The 18,522-nt window shown below is 40.8% G+C and overlaps 1 protein-coding gene across 1 annotated transcript in view; it reads right to left on the minus strand.

Moving 5' to 3' along the window:
- Window positions 1-6,964: 6,964 nt before the first annotated feature.
- The window catches only part of LOC124552569 (zinc finger protein 2 homolog), an 87,775-nt gene continuing 76,217 nt past the window's right edge, over window positions 6,965-18,522 (minus strand). Inside the window, exon 12 of the mRNA XM_047126891.1 lies at window positions 6,965-7,247. Within this exon, the coding sequence (XP_046982847.1) occupies window positions 7,067-7,247 (181 nt within the window). The 3' untranslated portion in view covers window positions 6,965-7,066. The remainder of the gene's footprint in view (window positions 7,248-18,522) is intronic.

Here is an 18,522-nt window from a genome sequence, read left to right on the forward strand (position 1 = left end):
TGAGAGTCACGGTGGCAGCATGAAGATCTGGGACAGTACTGGGCTGGGTCTAGCACACGGAGCATCAAGACAAAACTGCCAGGACAGCCGACTTGTAGTGCTGGGACTGAACTGCCAGTACTGCTAACTTGAGGCATAAGGCATAACTCACTTAGCATTGTACAGCAGTGGCCTAAATAGTCGTGCACAGATGGATATCCACGTGGCGCTGCGAGGGCACGTGACCTGCCGTAGCAAAATAGTCCTCTGCTGACAGCGCACGCTGCTGCAGTGTGCACGTCACCTGATCACCTGACAGCAAAGTTGGCGCCCCCGGTCCCCTTTCGCCGTGGAAGCAATGTGCAACTCCATGGTAAACAGCCCTGGTTATAAGGCATTATGTATCTTCATTCTGATGAGAGCCATTTATGCACGGCTTCCAGTAAGTATGGCAGTCCACATGGCCTTTCTGGAGTGTGGAGAAACTGAATACTGAGCAGGAAGGGTACAGAATTAGGCTCAGTTAAATTTGAGAATTTTCTTGTATGTATGTTTTCTACATCTGCAGGACGACTTTTCCAACAGCTTATAATACATAAAGGCTTTCTTTCAATGTGCCTTTATGCTGCTCACAGCATTCTTTGTGATGTGAGTAGCAATCTATCCATTTTATACTGTTATCGACTCCCATATTTTCCATTTGTGTCCAATCTTATGTGTGGGATCCAACAAAGAGACACTATCCCAGGACCACAGGAGCTGGCAGTTTGAATTTTACATCTATATGACTAGTCTGCAATTCAGAATTAAGTGTCTGGCAGAGAATTCACTGAATCACATTCATTCAAGCTTCATTCAACCACTCCACTCTCAAAAAAACGCATGGAGAAATACAAACATTAATATTTTTGCATGCGAGCTCTGATTTCTCTTGATTTTATTACAATGATAATTTCTCCCTCTGCCAACAAAATATTTTCATATTCGGAGGGGAAAGCTTGCGTTCGAAATTTCTTGAAAACATCCAGTCGCAATGAAAAACACGTTCTGAGTATTCTGCCAATACACACAGTATCTAATTCACTTTCTCTACAACAGTATCTCAGTGATCATTACTGAGCAAGGTGTCACAGTGGTTAGCACACTGGAGGGAACCCGGAACCTAAAAATGGTGAAATTTTGGGTTTTCAGTTTATTGTGAAATAAAATACTACAGATCTTCCTCTTTAAAATGACATATTAATCTTACCTGTAGCTCAACTCCAAGTATTAAAATATTATTTTCAATAATCTGCTGTAGAGGGCATGTCGCGACATTGAATTTCCATGGATACACATTCATTGAAAACACCGTTTTTCAAAACTTCCGGTCTTTCCAAAGACTTCATATTATGTTGGCAATACGATTTGATAGGCAATTGTTTTGTCTGTGTATTGTAGTCTTTGGATATTGTTGTTTACATTGAGCATTTGGTGGTTATTGCACGATTTGTGTTGTATTTCTATTGCGTAACTGGAGCTTATCAAATATGCCTCGATTTAGTAACAGAGTTTACAAGAGAAAGATGCCTCCTCCAAGGTACACTAGTGGAACTGTGACAATTTCTCCGACCTTGGGAAATGATTCTGAAAATAGTGAGGTTACTCATGAAGTGAAATCTACTCCTGTCTCTAGCACAAGCAAGAAGTTGCATGGATCAACTGAAAAATACTGCAGTTTATTGGAGAAGTGTAGTGAGGATAATGTGAACGAAATAATTAACATTTCATTGCTCTCAAAGGTGATTGAGAGTTCAGTACTGTGTAAGGAATGTTGCAAATTGAGTATGTCAGTAAATGTCAAGCAACACATAGGATTTGCACCAGAAATCTGTCTCCATTGTACTAGTTGTCATTACAGTGTTTCATTTTGGAACTCAGAATATGTCGAAACAGGCCAAGGTGAAACTAATAGTGAGAAAAGCAAGTACTATAGTGTAAATATTAGATGTGTTTATGCTCTAAGATCAATCAGTAAGGGATACTCTGCTGGTCAAATGTTTGTGGTGTAATGAATCTACCACCACCACCAACGAAATTCTCAAAATATAACTCGGTTGTTGGATCCTGTGTTGAAGATATTGCCCAAGAATCCATGAAAGAAGCAGTGGAGGAGGCTGTGGCAGTGAATGAAGAAATTCCAGATGTTCAGAATCCTCGGGACCTGACTGTCGCACTAGATGGTACGTGGCAGAAGCGCGGGCACACTTCACATAATGGGGTAATAACGGCAACAAGTGCTGATACTACAAAAGTTATATATGTTGTAATTAAATACAAGCACTGTAGGTGTCCTAAAAGAGTGAAGGATGAGCATGCAGAAAACTGTCGAAGGAATTACAGTGGGTCTAGTGGGACAATGGAAGTTTCCGGTGTGAAAGAAATTTTCAGTCGCTCTCTTCAGTGGTACAAGGTCAGATACCTACAGTTCCTGGGTGATGGTGGTTCGAAGTCTTTTGCTGCTGTATCTGGGCTGAAACCTTATGGAAATGATGTTACCATTACTAAACAGGAGAGCATAGGTCATGTTCAGAAACGTATGGGAACAAGGCTGCGTCGACTGAAGACCACAATGAAAGGCCAAGTACTCAGTGATGGAAAACCTTTGGGTGGAGCTAAAAGATTGACAGATGAGGTAATCAACAGATTGCAGAGAGACTATGGACTGGCAATAAGACAAAATACTCAGTGTTGATGCAATGGAAAAGGCTGTAATGGCACTTTACTACCACACCTTATCAACTGAGGAGGAACCACTACATGGACTGTGTCCACAGGGACCCAATTCCTGGTGCAAGTACAACAAATATCAGGGATCTGAACGTGTATACAAGTATCATCACAGTCTACCAGAAACTGTCATGAAGGCTATAAAACCAATTTTCAGAGATCTTTCTGCAACTGAACTTTTGAAGAAATGTCTCCATGGACGTACACAAAATCAAAATGAGAGTGTGAATAATGTAATTTGGACCAGAATCCCAAAAAATGTGTTTGTGGAAATTCATGCTCTTCTTTTTGGAGTATATGATGCCATTGCTACGTACAACAAAGGTAACATTATGAAGTGCAATGTGCTGCAGAAGTTGGATGTGATGCCCGGAAAGAACATGGTGAGTGTAATGATGTTGATAGACAATGAGAGGAAACGGGATGCTGAAAGGAAAGAAAAGGAGTGTGAGAGGCAAGCCAGACAAAGAATGAAAGGTGTGAAAAGAAGGCTAGATGGGGAGATGTCTAGTGACAGTGAAAACCCCTCTTATGGTGCTGGACTCCACTAAAATGTTAGTGAAACTTTGAAACTCTTTTTCCACAAGTTCACTTTTTTGCCATGTAAGGAACATTTTCTGCTAAACTATTAGAGATAAAGACTTAAAATTTTCAAGGAATGTAAACAGTGCCAATATACACCTTGTATCATAGCCTTTTTGTGATACATAATTGATAACAGATTTTATTTCAAAGATACTATGCCAAAAAATGTGTCAATTATTTTCAGTAACAAAATAATTAATATCTTCCCAAAAAACGCCAATAAATTAAAATCCATATGGTACATGGTATTAAATATATGTAATATTATACTGTAAAAGTTTCATCATTCTGGTGTTAATAGTTCATAAGAAAATGTTGCTTACATTTAACATTGGAGGTATAGGATGTTCCGGGTCCCCTTACCGAGGAAGGTGGCACAGTGGTTAGCACACTGGACTCTCATTCGGAAGGACGATGGTTCATCCTGACTTAGGTTTTCCGTGATTTCCGTAAATCGCTTCCGGCAAATGCCGGGATGGTTCCTTTGAAAGGGCATGGCCGACTTCCTTCCCCATCCTTCCCAAATGACCTCGTTGTTCGGTCACTTCCATCAAATCAACTCCCCCAAACAGTGATCATTCCAGTTTAAGTTTTTTGTAATTGTACCATCTAAGTACATAGTTGAAATTACAGTCTTTGATTTGTATGATTTATATTGTAATTGAAATTTAGCAGAGTCTTTTTAGTACTTCACAGTTTTCATTATTTAGAGTCAATTATCAGTTTTTGCCCCGTGCACATATCTTGTCTAAATTGTTTTGCAATTGGTTTCGATATTCCAATAGCTTTACGAGACGGAGAATGACAGCACATCTGCAAACAATTTAAGAGTGATGCTCAGATTGTCTCTAAAATCATTTATATAAATTAGGAAGACTTCCTTGGGGAACACCAGATGTCTTGTCCACTTTACTCAACAACTTTCCATCGGTTACTATGCACTGTGACGTTTCTGATAGGAAATCACGAATCCTGTTGCACAACTGAGGCAGTACTCCATAGGCATGCAATTTGATTAGAAGTTGCTTGTAAGGAACAGTGTCAAAAGTCTTCTGGAAACCTAAAAATATGGAATGAATTTGAGATCCTCTGTCGATAGCACTCATTACTTCATGAGAATAAAGAGCTAGTTGTGTTTCAGAAGAGCAATATTTTCTGTATCCACACTATTTGTCAACAGATCATTTTCTCGGAGGTAATTCATAATGTTTGCACACAGTATATGTTCAAAAAACCTGCTGCAAATGCATTCGGGAGGACGACGGTTCAATCCCGCGTCCGGCTATCCTGATTTAGGTTTTCCGTGATTTCCCTAAATCACTCTAGGCAAATGCCGGGATGGTTCCCCTGAAAGTGCACGGCTGACTTCCTTCCCCATCCTTCCCTAATCCGATGAGACCGATGATCACGATGTTTGGCCTCCTTCCCCAAACCAACCAACCTGCTGCAAATCAACAGTGATATAGATTTGTGATTGAGGAATTGCGGAGCTTTGTCTGAAATAATGTGACTGTCCTGTCACTGACAAATCCGCTCCATGACCAGAACGTACGTACGTAATGCAGAAGGTGAGATATAAACAGATTTACCAAAGTCTTTGCTTCCAAGTTCTGCCATACGATAGGTACGATACGCAATAATGTCTCTATCAACAAAACTTTCAAGTCCGGGTACATTAGGAACTCCCGTACCTCCACGTACAATGGCTACAGTGACCCAACCATTACCACGATCAAAAGTATCGTTAAAGTCAATACTAAAATTAAGTCTACATCCACAGAAAACACAAGGTCCGTCGACAAGTGCAGTAGCAGCTAACACTCTTAACTGGTATGCGGTTCTTCTTGTCTCCAGATGTTGTGGCAAACTCGATTTCTCGATGGTTTTATAAACTGTCTGTTTAGAATGGCGACAAATTCTCCTGTAAGGCATCGTGGGGGCGTTCAATACAGTTGCCTGTGCAGCAGCAGCAGCGTGAATGAGCCTCTGTGCGGCTCTCGCTCGCTTATACAGGGCTATTACAAATGATTGAAGGGATTTCATAAATTCACTGTAGCTCCATTCATTGACATATGGTCACGACACACTACAGATACGTAGAAAAACTCATAAAGTTTTGTTCGGCTGAAGCCGCAGTTCAGGTTTCTGCCGCCAGAGCGCTCGAGAGCGCAGTGGGACAAAATGGCAACAGGAGCCGAGAAAACGGATGTCGTGCTTGAAATGCACTCACATCAGTCAGTCATAACAGTGCAACGACACTTCAGGACGAAGTTCAACAAAGATCCACCAACTGCTAACTCCATTCGGCAATGGTACGCGCAGTTTAAAGCTTCTGGATGCCTCTGTAAGGGGAAATCAACGGGTCGGCCTGCAGTGAGCGAAGAAACAGTTGAACGCGTGCGGGCAAGTTTCACGCGTAGCCCGCGGAAGTCGACGAATAAAGCAAGCAGGGAGCTAAACGTACCACACCCGACGGTTTGGAAAATATTACGGAAAAGGCTAAATCACAAGCCTTACCGTTTACAATTGCTACAAGCCCTGACACCCGATGACAAACTCAAACGCTTTGAATTTTCGGCGCGGTTGCAACAGCTCGTGGAAGAGGATGCGTTCAGTGCGAAACTTGTTTTCAGTGATGAACCAACATTTTTTCTTAATGGTGAAGTGAACAGACACAATGTGCGAATCTGGGCGGTAGAGAATCCTCACGCATTCGTGCAGCAAATTCGCAATTCACCAAAAGTTAACGTGTTTTGTGCAATCTCACGGTTTAAAGTTTACGGCCCCTTTTTCTTCTGCGAAAAAAACTTTACAGGGCACGTGTATCTGGACATGCTGGAAAATTGGCTCATGCCACAACTGGAGACCGACAGCGCCGACTTCATCTTTCAACAGGATGGTGCTGCACCGCACTTCCATCGTGATGTTCGGCATTTCTTAAACAGGAGATTGAAAAACCGATGGATTGGTCGTGGTGGAGATCATGATCAGCATTTCATGTCATGGCCTCCACGCTCTCCCAACTTAACCCCATGCGATTTCTTTCTGTGGGGTTATGTGAAAGATACAGTGTTTAAACCTCCTCTACCAAGAAACGTGCCAGAACTGCGAGCTTGCAGCAACAATGCTTTCGAACTCACTGATGGGGACATGCTGCGCCGAGTGTGGGAGGAACTTGATTATCAGCTTGATGTCTGCCGAATCACTAAAGGGGCACATATCGAACATTTGTGAATGCCAAAAAAAACTTTTTGAGTTTTTGTATGTGTGTGCAAAGCATTGTGAAAATATCTCAAATAATAAAGTTATTGTAGAGCTGTGAAATTGCTTCAATCATTTGTAATAACCCTGTATAGTATATGCAGTAGCTTGGACTTAGAATATTTTCACAGTGCTAGCGAAATGTTCTGACCTCCCGCAGCTGCGTCGGGCTTACAAAATCACGGCGGCGCGCCAGCGGACGCACACACCTAAAACACCCAGCGTGCGCGTCCGGTATAACGTTCCGTGTACGTATGTGTGTGTGTGTGTGTGTGTGTGTGTGTGTGTGTGTGTAAAATGGAAATTTGGATCTTAGGACAAGTGGAGAGACAAGGTTGTGGAAGAATCATAAGCCACCACTTGACAACTCTTAACACTTATGATTTTAAAAGCTCCTTTATTAGTTTGCAATGCCACTGTGGAGTGAGCTCACTCAGTGTGAGGTGGTCAGAGTGATCAGTCAGGGTCGACACTACCCGGGAAGATCCGTGATGACAAATGGCGTCAGCACAGCGGCCACCTCCGCGTGGCCCGCCACCAGCGTCACGCCCACGCCGGAGGCTGCCGGATCCACGCCACCGTCCACTGTGGCCACTTCCTCGTCCCCCAGGGAGGCGACCAGGGCTTCCAGGCTCAGCACCTGCGGGTGGACCCTGCACACAGAGATTGCAGCCACTTGAAACAGAGCAACATGGGGTTGTTCTTAAAGCACTCCTCATGGCAATATTTTCTCTTCCTTGTTTCACCTCTTTTCATTAACACTGCATATACAGGGTTATTACAAATGATTGAACCGATTTCACAGCTCTACAATAACTTTATTATTTGAGATATTTTCACAATGCTTTGCACACACGTACAAAAACTCAAAAAGTTTTATAATGCATTCACAAATGTTCGATATGTGCCCCTTTAGTGATTCGGCAGACATCAAGCCGATAATCAAGTTCCTCCCACACTCGGCGCAGCATGTGCCCATCAATGAGTTCGAAAGAATCGTTGATGCGAGCTCTCAGTTCTGGCACGTTTTTTGGTAGAGGAGGTTTAAACACTAAATCTTTCACATAACCCCACAGAAAGAAATCGCATGGGGTTAAGTCGGGAGAGCATGGAGGCCATGACATGAATTGCTGATCATGATCTCCACCACGACCGATCCATCGGTTTTCCAATCTCCTGTTTAAGAAATGCCGAACATCATGACGGAAGTGCGGTGGAGCACCATCCTGTTGAAAGATGAAGTCGGCGCTGTCGGTCTCCAGTTGTGGCATGAGCCAATTTTCCAGCATGTCCAGATACACGTGTCCTGTAACGTTTTTTCGCAGAAGAAAAAGGGGCCGTAAACTTTAAACCGTGAGATTGCACAAAACACGTTAACTTTTGGTGAATTGCGAATTTGCTGCACGAATGCGCGAGGATTCTCTACTGCCCAGATTCGCCCATTGTGTCTGTTCACTTCACCATTAAGAAAAAATGTTGCTTCATCACTGAAAACAAGTTTCGCACTGAACGCATCCTCTTCCATGAGCTGTTGCAACCGCGCCGAAAATTGAAAGCGTTTGACTTTGTCATCGGGTGTCAGGGCTTGTAGCAATTGTAAATGGTAAGGCTTCTGCTTTAGCCTTTTTTGTAAGATTTTCCAAACCGTCGGCTGGGGTACGTTTAGCTCCCTGCTTGCTTTATTCGTCGACTTCCACAGACTACGCGTGAAACTTGCCCGCACGCGTTCAACCGTTTCTTCGCTCACTGCAGGCCGACCCGTTGATTTCCCCTTACAGAGGCATCCAGAAGCTTTAAACTGCGCATACCATTGCCGAATGGAGTTAGCAGTTGGTGGATCTTTGTTGAACTTCGTCCTGAAGTGTCGTTGCACTGTTATGACCGACTGATGTGAGTGCATTTCAAGCACGACATACGCTTTCTCGGCTCCTGTCGCCATTTTGTCCCACTGCGCTCTCGAGTGCTCTGGCGGCAGAAACCTGAAGTGCGGCTTCAGCCGAACAAAACTTTATGAGTATTTCTACGTATCTGTAGTGTGTCGTGACCATATGTCAATGAATGGAGCTACAGTGAATTTATGAAATCGCTTCAATCATTTGTAATAGCCCTGTACAATAGTTATTTTGTACAACTAACTTCTTGTTCAAGCAGAATTTCATTATTCACTGTTAGGATTGCCACAGGTTCTGGAACTCAGGGAATTTCAAACACATCAGGAAAATCAGGGAAATATCAAGCACATTTGGAAAACAAAAAGGCTGGAAAAATCTTGTTGTTGTCTCAGTAGATGAAATGGTTCATTTACTGAGGTGTCACGCATCATCGCTCACTGGGTGCAGCTGAGTACATGCGTCATTTCCCTACTCCCTCATCACTACTGCTACTCTCCTTCCTACCATCCCCATCAGCTCTCTCCTGAAACTTCCTGGCAGATTAAAACTGTGTGCCCGACCGAGACTCGAACTCGGGACCTTTGCCTTTCGCGGGCAAGTGCTCTACCAACTGAGCTACCGAAGCACGACTCACGCCCCATCCTCACAGCTTTACTTCTGCCAGTGTCTTGTCTCCTACCTTCCAAACTTTACAGAAGCTCTCTTGCGAACCTTGCAGAACTAGCACTCCTGAAAGAAAGCATACTGCGGAGACATGGCTTAGCCACAGCCTGGAGGATGTTTCCAGAATGAGATTTTCAGTCTGCAGCGGAGTGTATGCTGATATGAAACTTCCTGGCAGATAAAAACTGTGTGCTGGACCGAGACTCGAACTCGGGACCTTTGCCTTTCGCGGGCAAGAACTCTACCATCTGAGCTACCGAAGCACGACAGATGTTCGCAGGAGACCTTCTGTAAAGTTTGGAGGGTAGGAGACGAGGTACTGGCAGAAGTAACTCAATGAGGACGGGGTGAGAGTCGTGCTTGGGTAGCTCAGACGGTAGAGCACTTGCCCGCGAAAGGCAAAGGTCCCAAGTTCGAGTCTCGGTCGGGCACACTGTTTTAATCTGCCAGGAAGTTTCATATGAGCACACACTCCGCTGCAGAGTGAAAATCTCATTCCAGCTCTCTCCTTCCTACCACCCCCATCAGCTCGCAGTCAGTGCTGCCACCTCTTCTTGCCGCCAGCCTAGTAGCTGCCGACGAGAGGCGGGGAGGCATGAGGAGTGGTTTGTTCGGATATGATTATCAGAGATTGTAGGTACAGTGACCGAAGACGGCAGTCATGAGCGATTGTGTGAATGTGTGTGTGTGCGCTCCCATTTTCTGACAAAAGCTATGCTTGAAAATTTAATTGTTAGTGTGAGATCGACTTTTCTATGAGCCTGTCTGCGGCTCAGCAATCCTCTTTACGGTGAGTTGCTACCTATCTACATTATTATTGATTCTCAAAATATTTGAACAAGTTATCTGTTGCACGGATCGATCACCGCAGTCTCATCCACAAGAGTGGATTTCCACAACGGGCCAAAGCCACAGACCATTTCTGTGGGTATCTGTAACGGATCGGGCTTGCCGATTTGCCGATCTGAAGCCGTTCGGTTCTCACTAATGTGCAGGTCCTGCCTGTCAGATCTGGTCTCACCAATCTGCCCACTGGCTGCATCTATCTGTGTGTGCCATAATGCTGCGGATTTTCATGATTTATCCATGGACCCAGGACTGTGGTGCTCCTCAGCAAGCAGGAGGCCATAGGTGCTGGATTTCAGGAATTGCGACTGTCTCACCACAATTACTTTGTACAGTGTGGCGTTTTATAGACTTTTTTGGTCTAGTACATTTTGGCACTTCAAAAGTAGTTTATATGTTAGAAAGTATGGACAATAAGAAGAAGAAAATTGTGTCAGTTGCTTGCAGTTTGTATGCTATGTGTTCATATATTTCTCGAAAGAAAAATTGCACGACACCTGTAAAATACGAGAGGCATTTGGAAAGTTCGTGCAAAGCCTAAGAGATGGCACCACCGGCGTGTATCAAGGTCATGTTTACTTAGTAGCATCTTTGGAAAGAAACGCACACCAAGTTTCAGCCAGATTGGTCTATTTCTTTGTGTTTGGCATTCGCATGAAACAAGGACGTCGAGTGATTGCCAAAAACTGGACGAAAAAGAATTTCGAGTGGTGATTAAACATTACTTTATGAAAGGCAAAACACCTCAGGGGACTAAAGAGAAGCTTGCTAAACATTACGGTGACTCTGCACCTTTGATTAGAACAGTTAATAAGTGGTTTCAAAATTTTCGGAGTGGTCATATGGGCAAAAGTGCTGCTGAACATTCTGGACGCCCTGTGGAGGTTACAACTCCAGAAACCATTGATAAAATCCATGATATGGTGATGGATGGCAGAAAAGTTAAGGTGCGTGAGATTGCTAGTACTGTGGGCATCTCGAATGAATGGGTACATAATATTTTGTATAAACATTTGGACATGAGAAAGCTAACCACAAGATGGGTTCTGCGACTGCTCATGCTTGACCAAATACAGAATCATGTGAAGTGTTGCAAGGATTGTTGCAGCTGTTCAAGAAGAATCCGCAGGACTTTAAGCATTGTTTTGTCACTGTGGATGAAACATGGATACATTACTATACTCCTGAGATAAAACAACAATCTAAACAACAGGTTACCAAGGGAGAATCTGCACCAAAAAAGGGGAAGACCATTCCTTTGGCTGGAAAGGTTATGGTGACTGTCTTTTGGGATTCACAAGGGATAATCATCATCGACTACCTGGAAAAGGGTAAAACTATTACAGGTGAATATTATTTATCGTTACTGGACCTTTGAAAACCGAGCAGCAAGAGAAACGCCGGTGACTGGACCGCAAAAAAGTCCTTTTCCATCACGACAATGCACCAGCACACACCTCAGCAGTTGTGGTTGCAAAATTAATGGAAATAGGATTCCAACTCATTTCACATCCCCCCTATTCTCGAGACTTGGCTCCCTCAGAATACACTTTGTTCCCCAATATGAAGAAATGACTGGCAGGACAAAGATTTTATTCAAATGAGGAGGTGATTGCAGCAACTAATAGCTATTATTCAGATTTTGACAATTCCTATTATTCGGAAGGGATCAACAAATTAGAACAGCGTTGGACGAAGTTTATAAGTCTAATAAGGAGACTATGTCGAAAAATAAAAAAGGTTTACCCCAAACACGTAAGTAGTTTTTATTTTTGCACGGACGTTTCAAACGCCCCTCATGATAGATATAACACAGTGGGTAATAACTGACAATAACGAACATAGTAGAACCAAAATTTTACTGCTGGTCACCTACAGTGTTGCTTTACATAATTTTTCCCCCTTATACACTTCTTTATTTCTGAAAACAGTGAAGGTATTTTAAATCCACCTTGTGACTCCATGTAAATGCGTATTTTTGCCACCAAATGTGTTTTGTTTTATTGAAACAAAATATCAGTGGTATTAATAAAACACATACACCATTGGCTTGCTTTTGCCATCTAAAAACAGTTCATTACAAAAGATGTTGATGTTAGAACTTGAGATTTTGGCTCACATCAGAAAACGCCATCCGCTCGCAAGGTTCTTTTAGATATTTCCTCACTGAACTATTGTTTCTTGTACCACAGCTGCAAAGACAGATCGTCGATTTATATCTTAACTTATCCTTTTGCTCTCAAAATTTGTCAGAAAAATGCTAAAACTTGTCTGGAAATTGGGGAAATATCAGGGAACTGCACTTGGGAAAACTTATGGTAGCCCATTGCTGATGACAATAGTATAGTTTGTTCTTATAGAAACATTTTATTTACAGAATGTCTATGATTTATAAGGGACAGTCAAATGAAAATCAGATAGATGGTGAAAAGTAAGTAAACTATTTATTACTTCAAAAGTAACGGCCATAATTGTTAGTACATTTATATTACAATGATACAAGATGGTAACCACCTTCACGGAAAAATGTTTGCAATTACCTTTGGAATTACAACTGTGCACAGAGATACCCTTCTTCATCCAAAGTGAATCCACGGCCACTGACATCTTTTGTCAGGACTCCAAGAATATGGGAACTGCATTGGGAGAAACTTCTGCAACATATCTGAAACAACCTCGGCGACATCTGGCCAGTCATTTTGTTGGCAGGTTGTTTGACTATGCTGCAAAAATTTCACTGGGAAGCCCTTACACATCCTCTATATAATCCCAATCTCTTCCCATGTGATTTCAACATTTATGTAGTTATGAAGAAAGAATTTCGTGGCTGTCGATTTGCTTTGGATGAAGACGGGCACGGTTGGGTACTATCGAGGTTCCATAGGCAACCGCGAACATTTTTCCGTGAAGGCATTGACCATTTTATCTTACAGCGAGATAAATTTATTAACAGTTATAGGAATTACTTTTGAAATAATAAACAATTTACTTATTTTTTTCCACATGTCTCGTTTTCATTTGACTGCCCCTTATAGTATACCTGCAAGTCATGTAAATGTCAGAATTCAATTATGATGTAAACTGTTTGCTTCCAGATTGAAAAGCTTATTTGAAAGTTCTTCTTTTCCTCTTTCAAACAGTCAAAAATTATGTAAAATTTATGCTATCTTTCGAGCTTTTTACTCTTTGTCTAATGAAAGCACACACATACATACTATATCACACAGACACCCAAAATGGGCACAACTTTGGCCACAGTGACGCTAACTGTTGATTAGTGAGAGCAGTTGCAAGGGTTATTGTATTTATTCGAATCTAAGCCGCACTTTTTTTCCGGTTTTTGTAATCCAAAAAACCGCCTGCGGCTTAGAATCGAGAGCAAAGTAAGCGGAAGTTTGAAAAATGTTGGTATGCGCCGCCATAACTAACTTCTGCCGTCGAATATATGTAGTGCTACATAGGCATGCTTTGCAGGCACAAAGATAAATACTGGTGCCAAAACCTCTGCGTCAGTAAATAAATTTTAAAAAAAGGTGGAAGACGAGTTTTTTTTCTACGCCCTGAGACTGGCTAGACTGTTTGGGATGTTTATCAATATGGCCAACTCTATGTTCTGAATTTTTTCCTACCTGTGACAAGTGATGGTTGCTAATAGGAACTTTTATGAATACCTGCAGTATTCTCCTCACCATAAGAATAATACAAATGTAAATATTTTGCCATGTATTTTCTCGTGTTTGCTGCTATCTCATTTAAATCCTGTCTGCCTAATAAACTACGAAACTAGAGTGAGACGAGGGAGGGAGGGAGGGAGGGGGGGGGGGGAGGGGAGAGAGAGAGAGAGAGAGAGAGAGAGAGAGAGAGAGAGAGAGAGAGGAAACAGGTTAGACACATCATTCTACTACAGGTGATTGCTTCCTTTTCTTTCATTTTATGTACTATTCCATTTGTCAATTTCTATTGTTATTTTTGTGTTCCACAATGTTCCACTCTCCAAAAAGTAATTCTTTCAAAAATTTGGTACAATAGTTTTATAGCTTCAACTTTTCTATTTCCAAAAATATCTAGAGTTGCTTATATAACTTGTTAGTTTGTTAATTATTACAATTAGAAAATTTCACTTTTTCAAAACTTTTTGATGAACTCTGAGAATTCCTGCACACGTTAAAAACTGCTCTCCCATAAACAAGTACTGACAATTTTTCTATTTGCTAGTAGTACAGCTCTTGATTAAATAAACTTACTTCACTACCTGTTATACCTATATCTTCTTTAAAATTTCACATCTTTTATGTTGATATCTGAAATGAAATAGATTAGTATTCTACCAAATCGTAGTTTGTTTAACGTGCACAACTATAAATATTTGTGTGGTCACGGCTTCAGATAGTCAGCACCTGGGAGTCACAATGTGTAAATCTAAGTGAGTCATTTTTGGACATTCAGAGTGTGTAGTTATTGTATCACGTTCACAGCAAATCTAATAATTTGTGCAGTTGTATTGTCGAGTATTGCCACTTGTGAAAATTTTGAACATACTCAGAGTTTTTGTAGCTTACTGACTTGTGCAAAGATAGTGATATCCAGCAGTTTACAAAGCTGATGTGTGTGTGTGTGTGTGTGTGTGTGTGTGTGTGTGTGTGTGTGTGTGTGTGTGTGCACGCGTGCGTGCGCATGTGCACAACTCAATTATATGGAGTCACTGCAGTAAGAAGGGTCAATATGGAGGTGTGACAGAATGGCAGAAAGGAACTATCATGCTTGAACTGACCACACCATGAAGAAAGCTGCCCGATTTGTTGGTATATCAACATGGATTGCCCAACGTGTGCACAAGGAATGGAGTATCACTCAGGGCCCTGCAACGCAGTACGAGTACAGAGGTCGGAAAAGATTCTAACCGACAGGGACCAGAGATGAAGGTAACACATTGTCAGTGATAATTGGTTTCAAAGTCAACAGGAAATGCTGCTGCTAGTGAATGGAGGTCCATCTCAACCACTTTCTGACTGAAGGCAACCGCATGCAGCACCACTGCTCACAGTGGCACATACAGGGGTTGGACGAAACCGTGGAAACACCAAAATCTTAATGCATTACCATGCTTAATATGTTGTAGTGGTAAGCCCATGTGAAATCAGCCAGCAGTCTGATTCTTGACAACTCAGATTTTCATTATTTTTTGTACATTTGAACTAGTAGTTGTTTGCATGAAAAATTCCAAATTAAAAATTTTTCAAACCTTCATTTTTGAATGATCAATTATGTGATTTTTGAAAATTTTTAAATCAGAACTTTTTTGTTTTGAAAAACATATTTACATTGGTCACAAATTACTTGTTAATGTATGTGCCAAATTTAATGATGGTTGTGGTGTGCATACTGTAAGACCTTCAGTACACACACCATCAGATTATTTGACTTGTCGCTCTAACGAAGTAGGCGAGAGTCAGCAATATGTCTCGTGGTCTTATCGTGGCATGTTTATCTTCTGCCATTAGGACAGACGATAGAAATCCCACTTGCACGCTTAGAATAGCAGAGTGACGGTGACCAACTTTAAACAGAACTTGATTAATTTTCACACACATTTATTAAAATAATAAAAAGCATAAAAATTACTTAACTTGGTTCTGGATGCTATTTACAATTGACAATCTGAAGTTCCTTTGGTATTGGTACGTTAATCTTATTCTCACATATATCTCTGATACTTGACAAAAGTGTCTATACATTTATCTTCATGGCTATGTACAGGAATATGGTAATCTTATTGGGCACAGACTGAAACTTGACTAGACTGGTACAGACAAATCTAGAACTAGTACAGACTGTTGCAGACAAATGCAGACTGCCTAATCGGAGGTCTGTACACTCGTTATAATACCTCGCGCGTTCATATATCACTGCGCGAGTGTGATCCGCGAGGAGAAAAGGTTCTACGTTAGCAGCAATCTCATTGGCTGCGTTACCTATTAATATGCGGATCGGCGGAAGCAGAATTTGGTCCGTCTCTATGGCAGCGCCATCTCGTAGTGCGGAGATGGATGAGTGCTGCGCCTGCGCTCTTGTGCTTAGTGGGGCGCGCTCTAGTGGGAGAGTTGTGTACGCGCTGACTACGTGGAACTATGTACACAACAATGGTGTTCCAGTGGAACATATTAAAATAAATTTCACTTAACAGGTCAGCGCAACACCTACTGCATAGTCTGTAGGGCTTTGAACTTGTTACTGAGAAGTAATATGTCAGAAACCAAATAAGACTGTCAAATCATAATTTTTGATTGAGTGACAACCAATTGATTACATTATTTGAATCATACACTTAAATTTAAATTCACATTTGGTCCTTACCATGTTGACTGTGAAGATATTTTAGCACACACCATAACTCACGCCCAAAGAAGTCTATGAATAATTTACTCATTTATGCCTTTGTTTCACAAATACATTAACATTATTAATTCAGCAATCATGTAGCTGTTATTATTTAGAAACATGTTGTTTGAGAACATTGCAAAGAAAAATTTTTTACTCATCTTCAACAAGAAAGATGTTATGGTTATCCACTAACAATCTTATTACAGTGTAAGATCCTACATTGCTGTTTTCTTTGTAATAACATAACCCAGTTCTCCCAAACGATAATGACAGGTTATCGTTGTAACAAGACGCTCTTTTACAATATAATCTAAGCCTTTTTGCAGCTCTTCATCTGAAAGTCTATACGTCCTTCCAGTGACTGTTGCAGGATTTAATTTACAAAGTATGAATTTTTTTATTGTAGTCAATTTATCTGGTCTTCTTAAGTATGAAAAATAAAGAGCTGGTCCACAAGGATGTACAAATATAAGGTTTACTTTTACTTTTTCATCTCTGGATAGCAAAGAAGACATCCACCATTTGTTGTCAAAGGCACAAGCAACAAGTCCTGTAATCTGTTCACAAGCTGCAGCATCTGGACACATGAATTTTATGAACATCAAAATCATTAAAATTGAAAACAATTTCTGCTTTACATTTGTCTCAGCTCCTACGAATAAATGCATGATACTTCTGCATGCCAGTGACTGTTATGGCTTTATAAAATCTGTTAGTCAAGTTCATTTTTTATGCTGCATCCTCATTCTTTGTCACATAGAAGTGACTGATGAATACATGCTTTACCCCACTGAAACAATTGATCATGTTGTGCTTCAACAACTGATTAATTCGAATGTTAAGAAAGTTATTTGGTCTTTTATTTTATGTGCATAACACCCAATGGTTTCATTCTATATGAACATCCTCACGTGACAAAGTGGCACATATCTGCCAGTGTTACAAAGAGTTAAAATGCTTTATTTCCCAATAAAACAGTGAACCGCTCATGTCGGAATACAACAATTGCAACATTCCACTTCATTGGCTGTGCTTAATACTTGTCATGTTCGGCGATTAAGCACTTTAAATCATGATGCCTGTTCTTTTGTGCTACTTTATCCCCTGAGGAGATGTTCTTAACGAGTTACACACGCACACAACAAGCTGGTCCTATACACTCAGCAGTGCTCTGCTAGTTTTATCTCAATTCATCTCTACTGAACTGAATTACTGTCAATAGAAGTGATTGTTTTTGTTTCACTTGTTACACACACACACACACACACACACACACACACCACACCACACCTCTGTTGCTCTGCAAATACGAACTACAGTAAATTAAAAGTTATATAAAGTGAAAACTGCATACTATCTCTTACGTTATTTATGTTTTATATGACATAGTTTAGTACAGATTTTAAATGGCAAACTAGAGTATGCTTAATTAGGACTCAATAATTTCATTTTAGTAATACTGTAATGAACCAGCTTCCAAACTATGTGCAGTTGAGATACATTTGACAATACGAATAGCAGTCAAATAAAATTTATTCCATATATTCCCTTTGGAATACCATCATGAAATTTGGCACGCACATTCAAAAATATTGAATTATTGGCATACATTTTTTCAAAACAAAAAAACATTCCAGTGTGGAAATTTTCAAAATTTAAGTTTTTTTTAGGAAACTGTAGCATTTTGATGAATTTTGTCAAACAGCACACATTTCTAAAGCCTATAATAAATTTTTAAAGCCTGTAATAAACTGAAACAATCTGTATATATTTCTGGCCTGTACATCAAATACTTTTTGGGATATGGTGCTCTAAAGTTTCAAAACATGGCAAAAATTACAAAATTTCAGAAACTTTAAAAATTAATACCTCAAAATGACCAAAAAATATTTTTAATGTCCAAAAATCTTTAATTAAATTACAAATTCCTAAAGTAACAAGATTCCAATTTATATTTTTATTGGTTGACTTCACATGGAAGAATCCCGTTGGCATTCAAAACAATTTCCAGTTATCTCAGAATGGATGAATACACGTCCTCTCTGGTATTCAAGGGAATTTTTTTACGATTCTACCTGAAAAATAGGAGCAAGTCCACGGAATGATGATGGAGGTGAATAGTGATCATGCACCCTTCTCTCCAAAG

Source organism: Schistocerca americana, chromosome 10 (genome assembly GCF_021461395.2).
Source record: "Schistocerca americana isolate TAMUIC-IGC-003095 chromosome 10, iqSchAmer2.1, whole genome shotgun sequence".
Classification (NCBI taxonomy): Eukaryota; Metazoa; Arthropoda; class Insecta; order Orthoptera; family Acrididae; genus Schistocerca; species Schistocerca americana.